General features: G+C 42.4%; 1 protein-coding gene across 3 annotated transcripts; it reads right to left on the bottom strand.

Annotated features, from left to right (window-relative positions):
• Window positions 1–1,501: 1,501 nt before the first annotated feature.
• On the bottom strand, window positions 1,502–23,936 carry LOC132071669 (24-hydroxycholesterol 7-alpha-hydroxylase). 3 transcript variants are annotated; one of them, XM_059469348.1, is made up of 12 exons: window positions 23,749–23,936; window positions 17,166–17,301; window positions 16,197–16,371; window positions 14,460–14,609; window positions 13,536–13,629; window positions 11,985–12,083; window positions 10,013–10,103; window positions 8,836–8,969; window positions 7,908–8,003; window positions 5,981–6,069; window positions 3,073–3,160; window positions 1,502–2,360 (listed from the first exon to the last, which is right to left on the bottom strand). In XM_059469348.1, the coding sequence occupies exons 1-12, from the start codon at window positions 23,923–23,925 to the stop codon at window positions 2,289–2,291; spliced, it is 1,401 nt and encodes a 466-aa protein (XP_059325331.1). In that variant the 5' UTR covers window positions 23,926–23,936; the 3' UTR covers window positions 1,502–2,288. The 3 variants fall into 3 exon arrangements, with proteins under 3 accessions (XP_059325331.1, XP_059325332.1, XP_059325333.1); XM_059469349.1 differs by having other exon boundaries at window positions 5,981–6,082; window positions 23,749–23,931; XM_059469350.1 differs by lacking the exon at window positions 5,981–6,069 and having other exon boundaries at window positions 23,749–23,931.
• Between the last annotated feature and the right edge of the window lie 1,988 nt (window positions 23,937–25,924).

The raw sequence follows: 25,924 nt of genomic DNA, 5'->3' as shown, positions 1-25,924 counted from the left end.
ATCTTTGGCTTCTTACAGTCTTGTGGTAATGGCATGGATAAAACCTTACTCTGATTCCTGCTATGCCCTGATATGTAGGACAGCTTTCTAACAGCAGGGAGAGTCAGGTAAGAGGACAGATTTCCCATGGAAATTTGGCACTGCTGTATTTAAAAGCTGATTGAGCAAGCACTTGAAGAGGAATAATTTAGATACTCTTAATCCACTCCTGCACAGGGTATCTCAATGACCTTTTAATGCCCGTTTAACCCTGTCCCATGGGAAAGTCTTTCCCTCCTCCAGAAGCTTCTGGATTATTTCCAGGCAGAAGACCCCTTTTAGCTCTATCACTTGACCATCACATTGCTTTACTAATCCACCTCCCTTGTTTTTTTCCACCTTGGAAAATACAGTGAGTGCCTGGAGCTGTGATCCACAGCAGGGCAGTGATGGGAACCCACAGTCAGGCCCACTTTTCTTCACCTCTGCCATGAACAGGTATTTCTTTCCTGCCAAAAGCCTGCACTCGCAATAAAAACATGTCCTGCCTTTCAGGACCAATATTTTCATGGCTGATTCACAACTGATGGGGAGTTGCTAAATCCAGTAGCCCCAGAGAGGTGAGGCTGCTGCAGCTCCACGACTCTGCATCCAGCAGACACATCTACAGATGTGTAAATGTGTGTACCCACTGATGGTTCCAGTGGCCAGCTCAGACAGAAACACTCAGCACTCAAACAGCACCAGTGGCCTCAGCCTGCCCCCTGCTCTTGCAGATCAGGGTGGAGGTCTGGTCTGTGAGTGCAAAGTATTTATAAAAATCGTCACAGAACCACAGAATGGTTTGGGTTGGAAGGGACCTTAAGGATCACCCAGTTCCAATCCCTTGCCATGGGCAGGAACACCTTCCTCTAGATCAGGTTGCTCAGAGGCCCATCCAGCCTGGCCTTACAAATATTATGGTCATTTCCAAATTTTAAAAATAAAATATACACTTCCAGGTAATACCATGCATGAAATCCAAGGGAATGGCTTTCAGTTATGGAATAGACAGTGGAACAGCAATTAAGATTGCAACTCATACACAGTTAACCATTATGAGCTAAAATAAAAGTTGGATGAATCACTTTCCAGCCATATAAATCACTGAAGTTGTTCTATCCATCATGAAGGTAAGCCAACCATGTAATGAATTATACAATGTGTTATTTTCCTATGCATGTTGTTCCCATAGTTTGTTCTGCTGTTCAAAGTCTATTTGTATTTTTTGCAAATACTTTTAAAATGATGTATAATTACTTATAGGACTAAAAATACATGCCAGCTATTATTGTATATTCAATCTGACAGCAGTTAAAGTGTTGGTATCTGAACTTATTTGACAGCATCTTCAAACAACTTTTACTAGGTACTCTTTACAGGATTAAAAATTCTTAGATTTGTGCAATTTGTTCTATAACTCATGGAAGGGAAAGGAAAAGCATTCTAGATAAAATAGACAACCAGTCTCATGAGCAGGAACAGCTTTCCTTGCAATCATTTTTTATTGGGAGCTAAATATCGTCAAACTTTCATTGCAAATTCAGGCAAGGACCGATTCTGAATCCTGTGGAGCAAAACAAAGCTCAGCAGAAATTTCAGGTGTTCCAGTGGAACAAGATGCTACTTGCAATTTTTCCATTACAAATGCATTTTATTCACAAGATGCCGGCACTGGTTGCAGGCAGAGCAGGCCAGACCTTCACCTGCCCACACAGGCAGTGACACACAAGTCCCCACAGTTTATCAGGATGGAGCTGATCCAGAGGTCTCTGCTCAGACTGTCCTGGATTTTGTGCTCACCAGCACCAGGGAGCTGTTTGTTGTTACCAATGTGATTTCTTAGCATGAGGCACCAGTCTGGCCTTGGTTTGAAGCACCCTGCAGGAAGCAGTGACCTGGCCCAAGGGAGCTGCTTCTCTGCTGGTACTGGCACAGCTTCCACACAGGATTTCCAGACACTGAAGCTTTTTGTCCTGAATGTTTGGATGGTGAGTTCAGTATATCAGATTTGCAAAGTCAGTGAGTAACTGGCCCACAAATTATGAATGCAGCAGGAGAGCCTGGATTGAAGCACTGGGAGCTGGGCAGCCAGGGCAGAGCACAGGTATGACTGCACTGGTTTGGCACAGCACAATGTACAGCACTGAAAGCTGAAATCAAGAACTGTGCAGGCAGAGAAGCTGTCTGAAGATGTGGGATGAGGAAGCAGCTCAGTAGTCCATCCATCCAGCCTGGGCTGGCAAAGAAAGCTCAGTGCTGGACAACTCTCATTCCCGGCATTTATACCGGACCTGTAATGGTGCCATGGGTTGCTGTGTCCCCACCAAGTGTAAAGGGCTCTGAAAAAAGAAGAAATTCAGAAAAAACACATCAGTTAGTTGAGTTAATGGAATTACCATTGTGCTTTAATGTTAAGATATTCTTGCATCTTCAGTCTTAGAGAGCCAAGACCAAATAACAGTAATTATTTCTTGGCTTTGCTGAAGCCATTGAGTAGGACCTTCATGGTTAATTATTATTCCAGTCACTCTGTCAGGGTGACACATGAGCTCTTAAGAAATCTCCACAGTTTTGAATACTTTCAAAATATTCAAATAATGAAGTGGCAACTGTGCTGTTCTACCATAAGTGTAAAACCTTTCTGTGTCTCAGCTGCTCATTCAGTCTCACTCTAGTAATTTCCCTTCCACCCCTGAATGTGGAGTGGAAGAGCATTACAAGTGTTACTTCTGGTTCCATATCTTTAAAGTATTAGTGATCTCACTCCATATTTACTGTTTTTGTGAGCAACAAGTATCAAATCTTTGGTAATGTTTAGGCAACGATGAGACAAAATATTCTTGTAAGCTCTTGGTTATATAGCCAGTGCAGCCCCCACTAACTGGAACTGCTGGAATTACTCTGGATTTTCTGAGTTAAAACAAAGATACATGTTTTATAATACTCCTCTCAAAATTTATGTAAGCACATTTGAGCATGGTTGTTCAGCTGAGCCTGATGAATTAAGGGTATAAAGATGGACAATGCTACACAAGTGCATGGATCTCTTACCTCCTTTGGCACTGCATCCAACAGCACAAATTCATACTTGTACAGGAACAGCACAACCAACAGCTGGATTTCCATGATTGCAAACCACCTGCATGAAAAAGGAGGAAGCATTGACCAGACTGACCATGACATGTGTGTTATTATCAGGTAAGAAACAGGGTGTCTTTGAGACATTTTACACTCTGTGCTTTAGTTCTGCCTGAAAGTTTATCTTCCATAGGGAAACTGCTGTAGTTTGGGTTTGTTGCTCAGCAAAGAACACAAATGTGGCAGCTGCCCCTTCTTTCTCTGGTGAAACACTGGACTGACAGTATCCTTCTGACACCTATTTTAAACCAGCTCCTTATCATTATGGATTTTTCCACTGTATAAACATTTATGTTCTCCACTTGCTGACTTGAAATAACTTCCTAGGAGTGAGAAGGCAGTCAAACAGAAAAGGCCATATGACTAATTGTGCTATATAAAGTTATATAATACAGCTGGGAGCCTGGTGACATCAGAGAGCAGTGATAGTGGGAGTTATTATTTAATGCGTCAGCATTAGGATGCAGTAGGAGACCCAAGGGCACGGTTTCTTTTTTCCGTAACACTCTCCCAAAAGTATTTCTTAGGCCTGAGAAGATTTTGGATAATTGCAGGTGAAACACTCCAGGCTACTGGTTTTTAAAGCTTGTGTGTACAATGCTTTCTGCATTCACCAGTGTGCACCTATGCCAGGTCATGGGATTACTCACTTGCAGAGTTTAGACACAAGTCTTATATACCCAGTTAAAATAGTAACACCACCTTGCTCTTGTACAGAGAAATGCTGGGAAACCTGGATGAAATAGCTATGGGGGAATTCACAGGGGAAGAGGCTACATGACTGCACATGGAGTTGGCTGGCAGGTGTGAAGGGAAAATAAAAAGCCCCACAGACCCTAGGTAACTCCTGCAGAGCCACCAGGCTCTGCACATGGAGCCACCCTGGGCTCTGGAGTGGGATATCCTTGTTTGTTTCAGCATAGCTTCAGACGCAAATTATCCCTGTGATTTCACACTGCAATTGCCTTGAGCTTTTGGTGGCCTTGGCTCAGGGGAATGGAGTGCAGGGATATTCTGATGGTTGTTAGCACAGCTCAGGTGGGATGTAGCCCAAGCTCCAAGCCTGCAGCACCATGCAAGGCTGGGTCCTTCCAGTCCCAGCTCTGTTTGCACAGCAGGGCCCTGGAGCCCAGTGCTTGAGGGGACAACAACCCATGCAAGACAAGCACAGTCACACAAGCAGTAATCATCTGGTTTGACCAAAACAGTCAAACTGACATCAAATTTTTCTCTTAAGTAAAAAATATGGCACAGAAATGGCTATTTTGGAGCTCTTCCCACATCAGTTTGGTAGAATATTTGACAGCTAAGTTATTTACCGGCTTTCAGTTTGATTATAGTAGCTTTTAATTTTATGCTGAACTCTTGCAATGGAGAAACTAAATGTTACATATATTTAATTTATAACCCTCGTTAAGGAAATAAATAAAAATGCATCTTAAACTTGAAATAGCATTCAGTTGTATGAAGGTAATCTGCAACCTGAATCTTTGATACAACACTTGATTTATTTTTCTTTTTTTTTCAAGACCATCACATTATTCTTTTACAATTGTCGCTGAAAAACCTGAAGGTGTGTGTTACCACGTGGACTGCCAAAGGGTCTGAAAGGGCTTTTTTGTTTCTCAGCAAGAACAAGATTCTCTATCTGTGGTCTGTGTAGAAATGTTATACTTTCCTCTCTAAACAAAAACTTATTTGAAAGATGTTATCAGAGTCCAGAGAACAGCCTGAACAAAGATATAGGTCAGGATACATAAACAAGCAGCTTTCAGAAACATTGTTTGCAGCTTTCCCTGTACCTGCAGATGCCTCTTGTGAATTTTGCTGTTGCCCTTGCTGGGAATGAGGCTGTGCTCAGATTTAGCTCAGGAATGTGGTACAAGCCACCAAGGTACAGCAGTGAGTGAGCACTTCCCTCTGACAAGCCTAAATGGTGAAAGAAGTTTTATTCATTTTGCTCATGTCTTTAGTGCCTTCACAAAGTTTATCTGGCCCTCATCTCTAGCCTGCCATAGGGCACAGATTACAGAATGCAGATCCTCTGCAACACCCTCCTGATTCCTTGCTCCACATGGAACTCAAGGTAAAACAACTGGTTCTAAGCAGATTTTTGTCTCGGAGGAGCTCAGGTTTTGAAGGCAGAGGATTGAGCACAGAGATGTTTGAACACAGGAACAAGGAGCAGCTGGCTCCCTGGGACTTTTTCCAGGAAGAGGGACAGCAGAGAAAACAGCAGAAGGAATGCTGGAAGTACCAAGGCTGGCATTGCTGGAGGAGTGAAGTGAGACAGGATCTGCAATTTAAGCCATTATACAGTTCTGTGCGCCCTAATGCAAAGACCAGATTCAAACACAGAGGAGACAGTTAGGATACCTGAAGATCAGCAGAAATGTCAATAGCATCACAGAGAATGGAAAGAGTCTCAGACCTGAGAAATGTTCTGTAGGTCTGTTTAGAACTGGTTTAAGGCAACCTAAGTAACTGTGTCTGTAAAATGGTGTGTATGGAAGTGGAGCAACTCTCCTTTCATGAAAAGAAACCTCAGCAGGGGCAGAGCCAGGTTGAATTTCTTCCCTGGGTGGGGGGCAATATCCCTTGATACACTGGTCTCAGATTCTGCCTGTTCATTGTGACTTCACCTGTCTTTTCCAGGAGTGAAACCACTTTCAGATCAGTTTAAACAAGGTGCAGATGGTGCATTAGGAGACAGACAAAGAGCAAAGCAAACACGTTATCTCCAAGAGTAAGAGAAGCCCAGTTCAAGAGAGTTGTTCTCTGCAGGGTTTGGGAATAAATAAACTCCAGCTGTTTCACTGACCTTCCTGGACACTGATGCTTCCCTCCTCCAAATGCCACAAAGCTGTCCAAGAAAGCATTCTTCTCTAAATTTGCCTCTTTCCAACGATCCTGTGGGAAGAAACTTTTTTTTTCCAAATCAGCCTTATATAAATAAAGCTTAACTTTATTTCTTCAGGCTAAAAATGACCTTGGACAGCTAATCCTCAATACAAAGTTGCACTAATACCATTTTTTGCATTCAACCTGTTAGTATTAGAGTCTGGATCCAAAAGTCAACACTGAATCAGGGAAAGAAATGAGGGTCCCATTTGAAGCACATTTAGGTGCCTTAAAATGCTGGAGAAGTTTTCAAAATTACCCCTAAAGCAGTTTCCCTATACGTCCTCATTTCCTAAATCCTGCATCTTGAGCTATTAAAATGCAACCTTCTCTTTTTAAATGTATCTACAAATGCAAATGTTCAACCAGTACTGAGGGAAGCCTCAGCCACAGAAGTGTGCCACGACACACAAATAGCTCACACACATCTTGCACAGAAAAAACATTTCTAAGACAAATGCAAGGTCTATGAGCTTTAACTGGTGTAAGCCAGTGTGTGAGAAGATGAAAGACTCTCCACAAAAAACAGCTTGTCTGTACCCAAAGGGATCCCTGCTCCATCCTAAATTGCTTTGAGAGGAAAGGGACTACACAAGGAACAAGGCAATACTGACTGAAGTTCTGGTGGGTGACACTGAGAGAAGCAAATCTCATGACTGCTGGGTGACAAACTGTACCAGCCTCCACAAACTCAGTGCTACTCTGCCAAGTAACACCCTGTCAAGCTTCTGCTGGTGAACTCCTCTGATGAAGCTGTCCCAGAGAAGACATCATCTTGCATTTATCTACTTTAGAGGTTTTTTTCAGCTAGGGCTGATTAGAGATTTCTGAGGAAGAAACTTGTCAGCATCAAAATCCAATAAAGAAGAAAAAAAATCTCCATGGTGATGAAGCAAGGTCATACATTTGGAATGACAATGTCCAAGGGGCACTCATCTATTCCTCTTGAAAAAAAGGGAGAGTTTCTAAAAATCAAACTAACTTGCTCTTTAGAAAAAAAGTTACTAAAAAAATAAGCTGCTGCATCAGAGTTTCAGCTTCAGATTTCAAAGAAGCAGGAATTGTTAAAAGGGATTTCAAATCAGGAAGAGTTTGCTAGAAGGGAAGTTTTGTTTAAATTACTTCTTGATGTATTTCTATAAAAAAGACAAACTGTTCTATATTGGATGGTGCTAAAAAGAGCAGTTACAAGCCTGCCCACACAGCCACCTGCAGTGGAATAATAATCAAGAAACTAGATTAACTACTGAATTAGCAGAGATAATACCTACGAGAAATCATCCAGGAGGGAGAGGAGAATACTTGGAATCACAGAATTGGTTAGGTTGGAACAGACCTCTAAGATCATTGAGTCCAACATTAACCCAGCACTGCCAATCCACCACTAAACCACATCCCCAGCTGCCACAGCTACACAAATCCCCTCCAGGGACGGTGACCATTTTCCTGGGCAGCCTGTTCCAATGCCTGACAGCACTTTCAGTCAAGAAATTTTCCCTAATATCCAATCTAAATCTTCCCTGGCACAATTTGAAGCTGGTTCCTCTCATCCTATCAGCTCTTACTTGAGGGAAAAGACTGACTCCTACCTGGCTGCAATCTGCTTTCAGGGAGTTACAGAGAGTGATAAGATCAGGATCAAAACGACACTAAAATAGTACCATATTATCTGCAACATGTCACTGAAATTAAAAGACATTTTATTTCCACAGGCTCCTCCTTTATGTCCCTGTATTCAAGGCCATTCTCCAGCCAGATTTAAGCCCATTCATCCATATACTTTTATTGTAAAATAAGTGAATGGAAGAAAAGGCAGCAAAATATCCACACTAAGAGTGACAACTTACAGGTTTGAACATTTCTGGGTCAGGAAAATATTTTGGATTCCGGTGCAACCAATATGGTGACAACATCAGCATGTCACCTGCAGGGATGGTGAAATTCTGAAAAGAGAAAAATCTCTAAGAAAAGAACTAAAAATCTCACAAAATAGTCCCTCCTTGGTAGTTCTCTTCCATCAGCAGAAGATTCTAAGAAAAGACAAGTGAGGGTGATAAAGCCATGGTGGCCACATTACATGTCTGAAGTTTCTTCTTGCTGCTGCTATTTTTTTCCATAAAACCTAAACAATGGGGAAGTTGGAAAGATTATTTGTGTTCTAATTTGGGTTTTTATATATCAAAAGATCAGAAGCATTATTTCTGTCTTTCCTGCTTCTTGATTTATCATGTGAGCTGTTTTCTTTTTCCTAAATATTTTGTTAAATACTTCCTTCAATGCAAAGAAACTCAAAGAAAGCCTTCTATGACAATAGATAGATTATACTGATAATTTGATCAGTAATCTTAAATAGTCACAAGCACTGATTCCTTAAGAGAGTGGATTTTTTCCCAAACATTTCTTTGCCAGATTCCTGAATGCTGGCACCTCCCTTCTGAATGGTAGTGAATAGGACAAAAAAGGAGTCTTATCAGTAACTAAAATGTAGATCCTTCAACTATTTTTGTGGTGTCTGATTCCTCTTTTATATGCCATCAGTATCTGTAGTTCAATTCAATTCAATCTCAAATCAATTCAAAACTGAAGGCAAGACTGTGAGCCAGACAATCCAAACCACTCATAAATTAATGATAAACAAATCTATTAAAAAGAATATATATGTGAGGCTGGGGAATATCTCTGTCACTGTAATTTTACCCAGATCTATTGGGAGGACCTTTTCCAGACAAATCACACAGCATTCTTTGGGGGGAAAACCCCACAACCAAACCTCACCTTAATTCTAATTGGGTTTATGACTTTCTTGGTGATGGCACCTGGAGACCTCAGCCGTATGGCTTCCAAAGTGCACCATTTAATGAAAGGGATCTTCTTCAGGTCTTCCTCAGACACCTCCAGTGTATCCTTACCTGTTGTGGCATGAGAAAGAAGACTCCATGTAAAAATTACATTTCATACTTGCTTTGATACAGGCTGGCATGTCTTGCTTTAGGACTGTGGGTGAAATACTTCAAGACCTCAAGGCATTGTTTACACCCAAAAATTGTCTTTATATTTCAAAGTAAATAAACAGACTCAAATCAGTAACATTTAAGAAAAGCCACTGGACATAATTCAATAACTCTAAGGTATAGATATGGCATTAGATAGAAGGGGCCAAACAAAGTCATGTTGGAAGTTAAAAGTCTTCAGAGTTTTTCTGTGCTTTCACAGGACACTGCATGGAAATCTCAGGGACTGTAGGCACCAAGACAAGAAGCCATGGCTGAGCTCTTGGACTCTGTTAACGTTAGAAAATGAAACAAGACCAGGAGAAAGACTTCAGGAATTTTTTTTATTGGTTAATTACTGGCATGTTTTAACCCATGTCAACAAAGAGCTCCTCTGAAAGTTTAACTCTGGTCCAAGGGACTGCATATGGGAACAACTACTCCCAATAGGTGACTGCTTTTTGAGGGAAAGAGGTTACTCATGGGGGGTCAACCATGCTGGAAAAATTTGCCTCTGATGACAGAAAAGAACATTTCCTGGTCCATTTTTTAACCATGAATAGCTGTAACTCTGGTGAACAGCACACCATGAAAAGCACCTGAACTGAAAGACCTCAACTATTAGTTGCCTGGAAAAAGCAAAAAAACTAGGAAATACAAATACAAATCTAAGTTTAAGTGATAGGAATGAAGAAACACATAGTGTTCTTTTCTGATAGGAACAAAGAGACAAACACATACTGTTCTTTTCCTACTTCCTTCTGCTAACATCAGAGATGGGTTTGCTTAGAAATACATCTTGATCATATACTGAGTAAAGACCTGAGAGCTGTCTATGCTATCAGTAGCACCCTTAATTTGAATACTCATTGTTCCCAGCCACTGACCAAGTGTGCCCTGTGCTGGGCCAACACAGGATAAATCACTTCCAGCTTCCAGAAGGACAAAATCACATTTATTACCTGCTTTGCCAAAAACAGAAGCCAGGTCTTCCATGACTTTCTTGTAAATGGCAGGATTAGAGAGTATGAAAGCAAGGGTCCAAAATGCAACCTAAACAGAATGGAAATCCTTGAACTGAAGGACATGGAACAGAATGACAGTATCTTTTTAGCAAATCACAGAGGCAGGTGAAAACATTTGGCCTTTTTAGTGTGTGCCTCCTGTGTTTGAGATGCATGGGAAGCTGTGCTTCCTGGGTAAATCCACATCTAAGGGCTCAGCTCCTGGGAGATTATGTCTAGTCATCTGCTGTGTACTTATCTTTAGGGAACATTATATAGCTTTGGCCTTGAGCTTTGAAACACAGAATCCTTTATTTTCAAATAACTAGGTGTTAAATGAACTACTAAATCATCATGCATGATTAGTTTTAGCTGCAGGAATGAAAGAAAAATAAATTCATACATTCATACTAGCATTTGCAGAAATGAGGTAAAATAATTTGCAGGGCATTGTCATAGTGAGTCACACTAAAATGGGCAGGAAAAGTTTTAATTAACAGCAAAACAAGGAGTAATATATCCCCTTTAGAAATAATTTGCTAACTGATTATGCAATGAAGTTGAAAATCAAAAAACTTAGGATAGGAGAAAATCCTCTTAAGCAGGATGAAACCAGAAGGACTGGCAGCAGTGCCAGGAGTCTCTCTCCTCTTGCTGAGCTAGCGGGAGGTGCAGCCTGCACACAGATCTGGTCGTGGGCCATCTGTGCTGGTGAGGGATGAAACTCTGACTGTTATTTCCCAAACACACTGACATGGATGCAGCCCTCCTTCTGAAAAGCAAATCATGTAGCTTAGCCTTCCTGTACAGCACTTGGACACTGTGGCTTCTCTCCATGGGCTAAGAAGGGATAACTGAATTGTTTCAGATAAAAGGGTTTAAAGTGCTTGTAAAAAATGCCCTTGGAAGGTGAAAGGCCTTTTCTTTCGTCATTCCATTCCCCAGATCAGTGGTTGTTACTATTCTGAGAAACAGAAAAATATCTGTATGTCTATTTACAGCTGAATATTACAGAAGAAAGTGTTGTGGAAGGAATGTCAGTTATCCTGATAACAGACAGCAAGCTATGCCTCCCACTTATGCCAACACGTGAATCCACAGAAACCTCACTGAAATGGATGAAATTCCCTTAGGCTAAACTGCAGTAATATCCAATCTCCAAAAAACATAGATATATCCGTTAGGGGAACATATAAAAATAACTCACTATCATGTTTTTCTAAATCACATCTGTAATGGACATAACTGTGCTGGAAAGAGCTTAGTAGTCATGGTAAATAAAGGATGTTTTTGCTGCTATGGATTTTTCATCTGAGAAATTCCTGTAAATGTCTTTGGTCAGCCTAAGCTGTCTTAGATATATTGGGCTTGTTAGCATACTTATATCAGTATCATTAATCCAGCAAATCCTTTTCTAACACAGAAAAAACTTAACAGCTCTAGAATCAAACTACTGCTTTTCTTCCACTGGCATTTGTACAGCAGATTTCCCAAAAATGAAAGAGAAAAAATCCCTTGAGGGTTTACACACAGATGAAGTTACTCTATATTATGCTTTTGATATTCTTTACAATTGGTAACACCAGGGTATCTGAAATAGTCTTTTCTATAATACAGCCACAGTGCTTCAAAACAGAGTTAAATGCTCTTCACAGCTTAGGACTGTGATCTTAATAGCTGTGAGGCTTATGTTCCTGAAATGTTATGACAGGGGACAACATAATTTCGGAAAAATACAAGAAGAGCTTTTCTTGTCATTGCTTCTGTGACATTGCAGCCTGGGTATATTTGTAGTGATGCATGTGGGCGTGATAATCCCTTCTTTGGAATCCATGGAGTGTGTGTGACCTCTGCTTCAAAGCCTTTCCTCCCCAAATCCAGGCTTTGGAGCAGGAGAGAGAGAAGGTGTTTCTGCAGCTGATGTACTTACAGGCACAGCATTTGCTTGGGCAGCCCAGAGCATCAGGAGACCATACTTGGGAGCTAGATGTTTTCCCTGCAAGTTATCTAGGAGATGTTGTAGAAGTGTCTGTTAAAAATAAAAGAAAATAATCTGTATTTCCAAGAATATATTAAAATGTAGTTTGGGGCAGGGCTTACTAGAGCTCAAGGACTAGCTTCTCAAAGAGAAGTAATGTTAGTTATGGCTTTTTTGGAAGGCACAATGTAGAGATGACAGATATTAAAAGAAAGTGAGACTCACAGGCAGAGGGCAAGAGGAACTCAGTGCACCACTTGAATTCCTCCTGAATACTTTCACTGCTCTCCATTTCCTTAAAGTTTTAGAGGATTGAGTTCCCTCAGTCCCTATTGTTGCTTGTACGGAAAGAAAGGAAAAAAAAAAAATCTCTATTCTAATCCCTTCTCTACACCTCTGCTTTAAAGAACCTCAAAATGGGAATGAGCCAGTTGAACAAATGGAAATGAAGAAAATGTTCTCTCTGATCATGCCCAGAAGTGCTTGTTATAAAGAGATGGTCTGACACATCAGCAAACTCCCTAGTTCAGGCACCTTGTTGGCGACCTAAGCAGTGACTTCAATGGGCTGATATTTGGAACTATAGCAACTGTGCAATTAGGATCAGCTTTTGTTTATAGTATTTCCTTAAATGCAGGGCAACCATGCACTTGAGGCAAACCTTCCTGCCTACTTTTCAGAGGGGAAAAGGCCAATCTTGAATTTAAAAAATTGCTGATTTTTTCCAAATTCCCATCCAACCTAAGACACCAAGTTTGTGCTGCCCACTTCCTGCACCTTCTTTACCTCCCACCAGCTCCTCTCCAGCTTTCTCTTTCTTTCTGCTGATCTGGTTTATTTTATTAAATAAATTGCAGTATGTAAAGCTTTTGAAGTCTAAATAAAACCTGTTTTGTTTAATGATCTGTCCTACAACCATTTGGTAGATCAAAATTCCCAGGCCAGTCTGCCGTCACATCTGTCAGCCCTATCGGCAGAATTCCTGCCAGAGCTCAGGAGAATAACCAGGGGAACAACTTATCTCAGCTTTGACACAATCAATATTTAGGGTACTTGGCTCCCAAGCCAGTAATCTGCCATTTTCTACCAGTCTGGCTGTTGAAGGATCTCCTCACTCTGCACCAGGGTTTATAAATAGCACATGTAAGGTTTTGAAGTTTCACAGCACGGTGCCCTCAGTGGAACAACTGAAGGGTCTTTCTCTCACCTCTTTCAACTGCTCACTGCAGCGTGGGATTGCAGGCTCTGACCTCTTGCCTTAAAATTCCCCAGGGGAAGATGTTAATTCTCAGAATTGCTTAAAAGGAACTAAATGGAGGAACAGGAGTCTAAGTTATGGGTCTGTCCTTCTGCAGGTGCCAGCAATACTGGAACATTTGGGTATAACTATAAAAGCTGACATATTTGACTTACTCCTTCCAGTACTGAAGTAATTCCTGCCCTCCATTGCTTCAGTCAGAATATACAACAAAGTCATCTTATTTCCTAGCCTTGGATGTTTACCTTGGATGTGGTCTCTGAAGGGTTGGTCCTTTCAGCATCCAACACTACTTTCTCAAATAATTTTAGAAGCCATTTTTTGGATTTAGACCAGTTCCTGTAAAGAAAAGCAACAAACAAGAAGCACTTTACTGAGGCAACACAAACCAACATTTTCTTTTCCAGGAGAAGCCCTCCTTGGGTTGTTTTCCAAAAGCCCCTGGGCAGCAGTCAGCTGATGAACAGCCAAGTGATGACTGGCATGAGGAACAGCACGTCCAAGACCTTGGCCAGACCTCCTCTTGCAGCCAGGACCTGGGACTGCAACACTCCTACATCTTCATACTTTTTTATTACAGGTTTTCATTGTTGACTTGGACAGACTGCTTAGGCCAATCATCTTGAAGAAAATCAAGGCCATTTTTTTAGAGCATCCTCAATTCTTTCTGAAGTTATTCTGAGGTGCTAAAGGTGCAATGATGGCCCATGAGAGCACTGACACCGTCTGGAAGCACCTCCCCAGGGTTTAGGTGTTTCTACCCAAGGTCAGTTCTGTGACAGTGCAGACATGTAACCTGGGATTGGTATTGGGAAAACAGCTGAGGTGTGGAAAAGAGCAGACAGACACCTCATTGGAGGCCCCCTGAGCTTGGGACTCACATTTAGGCTCAGGCCTTTGCTCTTTACCCCATTCTGCTACTCCCTGATAGGTCCAAGCTGGGCTCTGCTCACCTAGCCAGGTTATTTCTGCTTTATACCAAGAAAATGCACAAGACAAAGTCAGAACTTTTTTGAAGCATTTAGCTAAAAACCTGCTTCACCTGAGGGCACACCATCAGTATAAACTGGGCAACATCCAGGGGAAATGTCTCCCCTCCTATGGTTGACCCTGCAGCAAGATAAATGTCTGTAGTGGGTACACCACAATCATCAGCTCTGCCCCTTTACCTCAAGAAGCACTCAGGCATCTGAGAAGCATATTCAAAGTCCTCATCATACTTCTGGAAATGCTCTTCAAACTCCTTGATTTCACTCGGACTGGTTGGGCAGATGCCCTTCCCAAACAGGGTGTTCACCACTGCTGGATACATGACATGCCTGCAAGGACAAGATGCCCAAGACTTAGGGGCCACAGGGAAGCTGTTGCAGCAGTTTTAGAGCAGGGTGCAGCATGTTGGATTGCCCACCCTGGAAGCTGTGGGACTCAAGGGTGACACCAGTATGGAAGGGTTGGCACAAGGCTCACATCTCCCACACTTATAAGCCCCACACTTATTTCAGATTTTAGACAGAGGCAGGAGATTCACAGAGCTCAGGCTGGTCCTCTACACATGGCTGAACTTCACCAGCTGGGGTTTTGTCACTCGAGTAGAAGCAGAAAGGCTCTGGCCACTGAGGTCCCCTTCTCCCCATGAACCACCCCTCTCATTTCAGTTTGACCCACATGAACCTTCTGGGCACTGCACAAACCCCTCTGGACCAAACATCCTGAAACATCCTCCCTCTAGCTGCAGCTTTCCTGGGCAGATAATGCTTTTTTGGTTTCTTTTCATCTCACTCTTTCATGCTTGCTCCTCTGTTATCCTGCAAACTCTGAGCTCCTTCCTCAGACCCTTCTGTACTCCAGGAAACTCTTGTGCAGCCTTTGCTGTGTTCCATGTGTTGCTAAATGGGTATTTCAGGGAACAGTGCTCACTTTTCTGATTTTCAGATTATTAGGAAGAGGGGGCCATCTGGTGGCTCTAAGGATTTAATTCTAAGACAGCTAAATAACATTTATTCAGAATGCTGCATTCCAATACTTTTACTTTGCCTTGTTTAGCAAAGCAGAACCAATCACCTCCTCCAAGATTTCAAAGCTGTCTCCTCCATATTTTTCCCAGTTAATCTAAATTGCAGTAACTGGAGTGAGAGGTGCCAAGTGATTTAACTGCACTAACAGCTGTATAATGCAGGAAAGGGCAGCAAAAGACAATGTGAATGTGAGGTGTTAGAAACAGGTCCAAACCAAAGGCAGTACCTGTCCCCATCCCTGGGAGTCTTCAAGGCCAGGCTGGATGGGGCTCTGAGTGACCTGCTCTAGTGGAAGGTGCCCATGGCAGGGGATGGAATAAGGGGATCTTTAAGGATCCTTCCAAACTAAACTATTCTAGGATTCCATGAATATTCAACTTGTAGTACAGATGGACAGACAAGATACAGGTGTTATCCCAGATAATCAGGAAGAAGAAAGAGTTAAAAGCTTTGTTGCTGTCACATGAAACAATTTTTTTTTAACGTGAAGTTCTGGCAGCCAAGTCAGTCGCAGAAGGTCATAGTTAAGCTTCAAGCTAAGCTTGGCTCAAACATGGAAACTTGTCAAACTGCAGAAGATTAAGCATTTTTTCTAAGTTCTTTATAAATAATGTGAAGCTTTTATCCCATCTTTTGGGAAACAGGGTTTGTTGGAACATGCTGTGTTTTCTTTTTTCTTCCAAACAGGCAGTTCAGATGCTTCCTCTAACTGGGAGAAACACCTTTCCATGAAACCCTGTCCACTCTGTGAGCCACTTTGAAACCATGAAGCTGTGATGAGCACCCTGACAAAACTTTTCTAAGACTTTTGAGCTCCAGCTGCTTTACAGAAATATTTCCCTTCCATGAAGGACATCCCTGAGTTAGAGATGTGCTGCAAGTCTCCCTTACCTTACCAGGGCATTGAGGTCTCCCGTGCCCTCTGTGCCCAGGTGAGCCATGTGCTCATGGAGCTCCTTACACAAAGTGCCTGAGAACATGTGCAGGTTACTGGGACTCATCTTCCCCTTCATCATGCTGTAGAGGTTACCATGGTTCTCATAAAATGCTTCTGCAGGAACAGAGACTAAATACAAAATGAAACAGAAACGTTTTGGAAAGCAGATTTTTCACTGAAAGATAGAGTGAACATTTTTACACTTAACTTCTAATTGAAATGCCTTAACCCTCATTATCCCAAAGTAAAATTCCCTGGAAGCTTCCTTGTAACCATGTAAAGATTTTGGTAATGACTCTGCTTCTCCCAGCCTGTGTAACATCTTCCTGCCTCGTTGAGCTTCAGTGCCAGAACCAACAATCCAGAGATTTCCCCCCAGTGGGAGGTACAGAGATGTGCAGGCAGCCACAAAACTGAATGAAGTGAAAAAAACCAGTTTGTGTCTCCATGCTATAGAAGTACATCCTCATAAACACCTCATCCTTTTCTAATGACTGTTGCACTACTGTGTAGCAACTAATTATTGCTGCAAGTAATTATTGCTGCAAGTAATTATTGCTGCAAGCTGATTTTCCAGTGAAGTGATAGAATTACCTACAACTGCTCTTAACAAAGTACATGCATGTGGGGTGTCCAGCCACAGCAAAGGACCTGATCTCAAACTGGGACTGCTGGATGGTGAAAATAGTAACATTCCCTGGATCAGAAACTTCTCATTCCTTGAGACTGAATCCAAACCCCTCAGCTGGTTTACAGTACTGGGTCATCATGGAGAAATTGAATTTCAGCATTCCACATCACAGTCATGGATTAAAATAAGCATTTAAGGCATGATCAAAAAGCCAACAGGCTTTTGGTTGGGATTTAATCTTCCTGGGTAACTAGATTTGGTTTCCTTTAAAAAAGAGACAGGTCTCAGTTACCTGTATTCTTGACAGCTTGCTGCACTGCCTGTTCAAAATTTAAGTCTTCAGATTTAAAAAATACTTCAGTTCCTTCTTCCTCAGTAACAAAAGTGAACCGTTTTCCCAGAGCAAATATTGTGAACACAGGTCCATGCTGGAACAAACAGAGATTTCCTGTCAGTACACTGTTAACACATTTTGCAGGAGCCCCAGCACGACTTCAGTGCTGCTGAGAGGTCAGGAGGGAGGACCTGGTCATTCCTGCCCTCTGCACACCTTGGCTCAGAACTGCACAGGATGAACATGAATCAGACCAAAATTTGCAGATTTATGACCAGAAGGGAATGTGCTATGTGTCTGACCTCTTGCAGAGTAAAGACATTTCTTCTCTTAAATTAACACTTTATATTTGAATTACCTTGCAGCTCAAGCAATACAACCTATGTGGATTTAGAGAAGTCAAGGTATGGGTTATTTTCTGCACACTCTGGCTGACACAGCAAAGTACCAATACTGTAAAAATCCATAATCCTACAGTTTCAGTCTACACTGTTTTAGCAAAAAGTCCATCCTCCTACATATTTTTAATATTTCCCTTCCCTTCCCTTCCCTTCCCCCTGTCTTTTCTCCTAATACCAATGATTTCTTTCTTGTAGAGATTAATATCAAAATAGCTAACAACCTTTGAGCAGAACAGATTGACTGACATTCAGGAAAGGTTTTTGATGCCATTAATCATTATTTCATCTTCCCTTAATCTAATATCCTATAGCGTTCTTGAAACTTCCAGCAATAGGAATTCAATTCTGAGTTCCTACACTGTCAAAATTAACACTGATGTTTGTAAATACTCTAAACTAGAAAACAAATGTGTAATATCTTCTGTCTGCCAGATGTAGGCATAAAAAGATCATTCTACCTTGCTCACATTGTTTATGCCATTGACTTAAACCATTTCTTTTGCTGTTGGTGTCTGTAGTGTAAATCCTTGCTTCATCAAAAGCTCTTTGAAGCCAAGGAGAAGATTCCTCCTGGCCTCAGCTGAATTTTGATTGTGCCCTTCAACTGCAAATTATTAAACAAAGAATGACAGTTCAAACTCTCTGGGGGATAATAAATAGAATATTGTTTTAATAACAAGTGTTCAAGGCCAGGTTGGACGAGGCTTTGAGCACCTGTCCACTGGAATTTGTCCCTGCCCATGGCAGGAGGTGGAACAAGATGAGCTTTAAGGTCCCTTCCAACACAGACCAATCTGTGATTCCATGACTCTATAATAGCTGAATTTCTAAGATGGCTTTTTGATGTCCATCTCCTCATCATCAGTCTGGATAAAAATCAGTGAATTTGTACCATGCTTAAAAATTAGATGTTTAAAATTTTAAATTAACATTAAAATGTACTTTAACTAATTTAAAAATAAAATTGAATTTGAACTAATAGCAGCCTGCAATAACACTTAATTATTCAATTAAGGTCACACTCAATTAACGATTGGAACACTTTATTTTAGGTGATTACATGTGAACAAGATGTCTGAGTTCCTATAATAGACAAAAGAAATGGAGTCTGTGCAGTCAGGGGATCCCGAACACCAATGCACCAGACCATCTCCTGCACTCCTGGTTTTGGAGGGAGCTGAGCTGCCCCTGGACTCCACTGACAGCACTGACTACCTGTCCAGAGACCATCTTGGTAACCTGCAAACACCCACACAACAATCTGGGTTTGAATCTCATCCAACTTCCTTCAATCAATTTAGAATCATTAAAATTAGACCAATATTTAACAAAACTGAAAAAGAAAGCTCCATAGATGGCCTTCTCCAGAATAAGTCAGCCTTACAGAGCAACACTGTCATGGCAGATATTCAAAAAAATCTTTCAGAAAGCAGAATTTTGTGTCCAAATAGATATGACATTTGATGAATGCAAAGCAAAATTAAACTACTAAGAAAGGTTTGAGAATCAAACTAATAAAGGCAATCTGCCTTAACAGAGGCAGATTAGAGACTTTTCCAAGCATGCCAGATGCAGGAAGTCTCCCAGTGTGCTGCTGAGCCTGATAAACACTCAAGGTGTAAGGAAACCAAGTGGGGAAGGAACCTGAGTTAGGATTACATCAGTGTAGGACCAGTCCCACCTTGGAGCCTTGCACTGAGAGTGAGGGACTGAGACCTTGTTTTAGAGGAAGTATTGAGCAGAACAGATTTAAACAAGTTCTAGGTAAAACAGTGATAAATATTTCAATTCAGAACTCTTGAGGAATTAAAATAAGAAGTTGCAGAACTCCCTACTGTGATCTGTTAAATCATTCTCAGCAACAGGAGGACCCACAGGCAAACATAGTGCCAGAAGGACCTGGGAAGCCTCAGAGTCACTTTGGTACTCAAAAAATTAGAGAAAGCATTATTAAAGATTGGAATTAGTAGTGGATAAATAGGATGTACTTCAAAAGAGCCCAGTACAGCTTTTACGGAGACATAAGGTTATGTGGCGTTAGAAGTATTTTCTAATTCATTCTTTGGAAGAAGAACTAAAAGTTTACCCGTGATCTGGAGTCATTTGAGAGTCTAAAAAATGAGAAGACCTAGAAATGTCACAGAAGAAGGCTTAGAATAATGACACTGAAATTACTCCAAAATCTATTTTGCAAGTGCTAATAAATGGCTTCAAACTGTAAGCAAGTAGGTTTGCACTGGATATCTGGGAGAAATTCTCTACTGTGAGGGTGGTGAGGCCCTGGCACAGGTTGCACAGAGAAGCTGTGGATGCCCCATCCCTGGAAGTGTTCAAGAGCAGGATGGATGGGGCTCTGAGCAACCTGGGATAGTGTAAAGTGTCCCTGTTGTGGCAGAAGGGTTGGAATGAGATGATCTTTAAGGTTCCTTCCAACCCAAACCATTCTATGATAATTAATCTGGAGCTCTTCTCTTGCTAGGAAAGGAGAGGAAAAAGGACAAGAAACATCTAAACCCATCCTGTGCTTGCATCTTTAATTTGTGTTTCTGCCCATTCCATCTCAGCGGGATATTCTGAGCTAGTCACAGTCAAAGGGATGCACAACATGCATGAATATTTCAATAAAAGGAGATTAAGTGAACTTAGATCCCAGGAAAAGATGAAAAGACAATCATTCTCAGTTCCTCATAATGTAAAAGCTAATGGGCTTGAGATTAGGAGTTAGATGGTTTAAAACCAGACAATACTTTATTTATATGGGTCATGATTAAATTAAGGATTCACTGCTGTGCATTGCTGTGAAGCCAAATTTATACATAGGGCAACAAAAGAGATTAGGTCAAATCATATAGATGCAAATTCCAGCCTAGCAAATCCCTAAACCAGGAGCTGGGAAGAAAAAGCAGGAGGACATACTCTCACCTGGGTGTGCTCCTTACACCCTGTGACTGAGCCTCTCCTGATGGCTGCAGTCCCAGACAGACACCTGAATAACCAGATATAAAATACCAGACTGCTCATCTGTCAAAATGTGTAATTACATTGATGTTACATTGCAATAAAATCAGCTCCTGGAATGCACTTGTTTTATGGGAAGGTACCAACAGAATGCAGGCTCTGCTGCCAACACTGCAGCCAGGTTACTGATCTGAAACAGCTTTAAGGACACTTCACAACACAGAGATATAGAAAGAAAAAAAAATCCTTTTAGGATTTATTGCTTTCACTCATGAAAGCTAATTTTTTTCCAAAGACTGGGAAACACTTCAGTGTCACAGTAAGAGACAGATTCAAGCCTAAAGAAAGTAACACTCCAGAGAAATAAAAACTTCTGAATTATGTTCTCCAAAATCCCAAAGGAAATCAGGGAAATAGTCATATTCCCCAGGGGCACTGACAGGGAGCAACCACTGTCAGCTGAGACAGCTGCACCGCACCAAGAGCTCTGCTGCGAGCTGGGAGCACTGGGTGGGTTTTCTCTCTCTCCCGTGGGTGTGCACACACACAGGGTCAATGCCATGTCCCCTCTCTAGCTCAGGGACAGCAGCATTTTGGTCTTCTACACCTGGGACCAGTCACAGACCTTCAGGGACTCAGCTGTGGACACTGAGTATGGAAATGCTCTGCCAGAAGCCTTCTCCAGCCTCCTCCCCTCCACGTGTCCCTGGCAGGGTAACCCAGTGAGCCATCCCTCACCCAGCCACACACAGAAAGGCCGACAGTCCTGGACACAGCACCTTGTCCCAATTCAGCACTGTCTCTGAGAGGGATGTATGGATCCCACAGGTCCCCACACCAGTGCACAACAATCTCCTGGGTTTAACTGAACTTTTCCTGTTTGCTTAATCAGCAAACTGAGGAGAAGAATTTGAAATTTCTTACTAACTCTTATCATGTTAGCCAGGAGAACTGGGGAGCCACCTTTTGAACCCCTCATTAAGCAGATCACCCTGTATTTTATGGGGCATGGTGGTTCTGGTTATTTCCTGTCCTTTCCACACTGCTACAAAACTTGTCTCACCAGGCAGCTTTAGGAGGAAGAGGTGGTATCTTTTATTAGATGAGAGATTAAATATTTTATTAGAGTAGGGGAACTTTCTTTTCTTAGTCCCAGTGATGACACAAGGGGGAAAGGAGACAATTCTTCCAGCCCACATGTTCTTCCGTGGGAGGAAAATAGAAGCAGCAAACTCCAAGCAAAGGGCAGGCTGGCAGCAGTGGAACTTTACTGTGTTATCCAGGGCTTGAGAGAAAAAACAGTGAAGGACAGACACAAAAGGAATTAAGGAAGAAAGGAGTTAAGAAAGACCTGAGTGTCACTTTGGCAGTCTGAAGGATTAATCCAGAGGAGGAATTGCAAGAGTCTCCCCTGAAGACAATGACCTTGCAGAAATGAGGAGGTTTCACACTGCCTAAAGCCTGTTTCTGTAACACCTTTTACGAGGGCAGCTCGCTCATATTAAGGACACTTAACCTTGTCCTGGCAGTATCAAGGAGCCTGGAATTATTGCAGATGGATTTTGCAAGCCCTGTAGTGCCTGTTAATGACCCCTCTGGCAGCAGCACGTGTTTGGTTTGGCTGTGCTCTCCAACAGTGCCTACTCTTTCAAAGGGAGCAGGCAGGAAAAGACTTATTTTCCCTGGCCTCAGGACAGTGTGCCAGTGTGGGAGGTGGGAAGGGAGGGAGACTTTCAGTGCCTGAGGAGGGTTTAAGGAGAGAAAGGGGACAACAAACAAGTGGCCTTCCTCAGAGGCAGGGAGACTGTCAGGTGATGGTGCTGCAGGCAGGTGGCTAACCTGGGAGGGATGGATGGAGACATCCCCCTTGGCCTAGGGGGACCACAGAGAGAGGTCAGAAGGAGATGCTGGACCAAAAGTCAAAGGAGAAGCCCTACCAGCAAACACACAGGAAAGGGAGGGATGTAAGAAAGCCTTCTTCTCCTTCTTTGCTTTGAGTTTTCAGCCATTGAGAATGTTTCTTGTTCTAGTTTCTGTCCCAACGAAACCAGAGGTTTATAAAGTCCTTCAGGTGTTCCTGGAGTGTGCAGATGTGTCAGCAGCTGCCACAGCATCATCCTGGATGATGATGAACACCAAAATTAATTAACCCAGAGCCAATGAGTGTGCATTTGCACAGATGAAAGCTACAGAAAAGACACAGTAATAAAAAAATAAAAAATTTAAACTGGCCTGGTCAAGCACAGAGAAGCCAAGAAACTCCAGATCATACCTCTAAGCTTACCCCATGATGCACCTAATGTGCTTTAATACAAGATTGACAAGCAAGCTCTTGTTGTTCTCAAAGATCAGATTTAATCCTCTGCTTTAACACCATGAGTTAATAACAAGACAAAAAGAAATACAAATATGAAATCTAGAAGCTCAAAATGAAAAAAGTAAATTTTAAACATCCAGTATTTATTGATGTGGGGGTTTTTTTTCCAAATTTCAGGATGTAACAGTTGTTTCATTTTTAGCTATTTTTTGCAAGTAATGGGGCTGTGTAGTCCTTCAGCATGAAACACTCAAGGTTGATGACACTGTAGTAGCAGGGGGAATATAATTCCTGAATGAAAGTGGGAAACTGGGGTTTATATCAGTTATTATTAAATATCTAGAAATTAAGAATTTGACCTCTTTCTATCCGACAGACACAGAAAAAGAAATTCAAGTCCAAGGGGTAAATCCTGACCCCTATGTTTAGTTAAGATTTTTAGGACAGAAAATTTGATCTGCCAAGCACATCTGTGTTGCTTGAATGCTGAGGGACTTTTTTCAGCTGGTGCTCAAAAATCTCAGCTAACTTTAGGCATGCAAATAAGTAGTTTCCTGGTCCCAGCACTTGGCATAGAGCTTTCCACATTATCTGAAACCAAGATTAACACACAGCCAGACTGCAAAAGCAAAACGGCAGAGGTCCAAACAGGATGATCACAGCACAGAGACCGTGCCTGGATCAGATCCACAACTCACCAATGCTGGTGGCACTAAGCCGATTCTTCACCATTTAAATGCTCCTGACGTTATAAAACATGACAGGAAAGGGCAAAACTGAAGGCAGGAGTTTCTGCTCGCCTTTCCCCCTGCAGGCAGCCACCCTGAGCACGCACCCACGAGCACCAGGCCAGCACACGCATTACCTCGTTCCTGGCTCGCTCTATGAACTCCAGAGGAGCTTTCCCGAACTGAAACGCAGCTCCGAACCAAGGGATCCAGCTCCTGATGCAAGGAGGCGAGCTCGGGTTTCTCAGCTGAAACAAAAGAGCCTTGACAATGAGAAGTCCCAGGAGCGCTGCCAAGAGCACAGCGAGATCCATTTTGCCTCTCGGCCGCTCGGCCCGGCCCCGGCCGCTGCTCCGCCTGCCCCGGCATGGCCGCGCTGGCCGCGCTCCGAGCTCATCCTCCCTGAGCGGCCCTGCGCTGCCACGGGGACAGCGGGGACAGCGTGAAAACCCTGAGCAGCGCAGGGCACAGCCCTTGTTCTGTTACAGGCAGAGCCAGTTCTGATCTGTTCTGGGATGAGGACCAACTGTGCTGCTTGCAAAACCTAGATATTGCTGTGGCAAAGCCTTGGACTTTGCAGTGGTTGCTGGAAGGCCACCCAGGCAGCCAGGGACACGGCCAGGGATATTGGCAAAGCAATGCAGAGCCTTCTTCAATTTAAAAAATATGCAGTATTGAGATTACAAAGCAGAGAGCCTGTGAGTTGCAGACATTTAGCTTTCAGCACGTCAGAGATGGCAAGAAACTTCTGCAGGCATCACCTGAAGCAGAAACCTTAAGAAAGAGATCTCTCACCTGTCTGAAATACCTCATAATAGGCTAGATGTGTGTCCAGTGTCTGAGGAGCAGAGACACTTCTGAGGTTGAACTGACAGATCAAAACCTGCTGGCCACCTCTATTATATCTGTGCCATGTCAGAAGACAAGGTTTCAGAGAGGTCAGATTAGTTTCTTTGCGTGTGTGAAAGCGGCACATCAAAATTACTTACAGCATACATTAAGTATAAAAAGCCCCTAGGAAGTGCTGTCAGCATCTACCCCCACACGCCCTCAGCAGCTTTGAAGAGAGTGTGCTGCCGCTCAGGGGGACCTCAGCCGGCTGGAAAATGGGCAAAGAGGGACTTTTCTCAAAATCAGAGAATAACGGCTCAGAAGGGACCCCAAGGATCCCCTGGTCCAGCTTTTCCTGACAATAAACAAACAAACAAACAAAAATAAAGGACTTAACGAAGTTTGGCAAAGGGAAGCACCAAGTTCTGCCACTGGGTAGGAACAACACCGTGCACCAGTACAGGCTGAGGGGGCACCTGGGTAGACGGGAACTTTGCAGATCTGGGGTCTTTGTGGACACCAGGTTGGTCAGAGATGAACCTTGAGCACCCTGGGCTGCATCAGGGAAAGTGCTGCCAGCAGATTGAGGGAGGTGATCCTCTGCCAAGAGTGAAGTGCCAAAAAGGGGTTGGAGCATCTGTCATTTGAGGAGAGGCTGAGACAGCTGGGACAGCTCAGTCTGGAGAAGAGAAGGCTCAGGGGATCTTCTCAGTGTCTATGAACACCTGAAGGGAGGGTGCAAAGAGGATGGAGCCAGGCTCTTCTCAGGGTGCCCAGTGAAAGGGCAAGAGGCAGTGGGCATAAACAAATACAGATACAAATACAGTTTAACTCATTTCCTATACAGGAAGAGGTGCACAAACAGGAACCTTTATACCTGTGCAGACAGGCAGTATGGTAAAAGTAGCACAGCAGAAATATACATGAATAGTAGGAGGTTGAGAGCTGTGAAAATTAGGTGTATGTTCTTCATTAAACAGTCATTTTGAAATACCTTGGGATGCTACATGTTGGTTGTAGGTGCAGAAGAACAAGCTCACACATGTCAGCTGTAAAAATTAAGGTGTTCTCCATTTTGCAAACTGTCTGGAACAAACAGATAAATCACTGTTAACTGTGATATTTCTACACTTCTGTGTTTAGCTATCACAGCTCTTTATATGTTTATTTCCTGGTTTTATTTCTCCATTAAAGTATTTCTCTTCCTATAAAGGGGTAAAGTGATAAGAGAGCTAAAGCCTTGTAATATTGGAGAAAATGCATCTTTTCATTATATGCATGGTATCTTTTCATTAACTGAGTAGTGAGTTTAAAGTGATTTATGTATACAGGTCAGACAATTCCTCAAGCTTCTGTGAAGACATTCATTAAAGGCTTTTGTGTTAGTTTTGGCCATTTTTGTTTCTTTTGTTTGGGTTGTACTTTTAGGGCATGATTTGGTGAAGCACATGAGATGCAAGGCACTGTTGTGAGGAGGACACA

Source organism: Ammospiza nelsoni, chromosome 3, assembly GCF_027579445.1.
Source record: "Ammospiza nelsoni isolate bAmmNel1 chromosome 3, bAmmNel1.pri, whole genome shotgun sequence".
NCBI classification, from domain to species: Eukaryota; Metazoa; Chordata; class Aves; order Passeriformes; family Passerellidae; genus Ammospiza; species Ammospiza nelsoni.
This window is presented reverse-complemented; position numbering and strand designations above follow the sequence as displayed.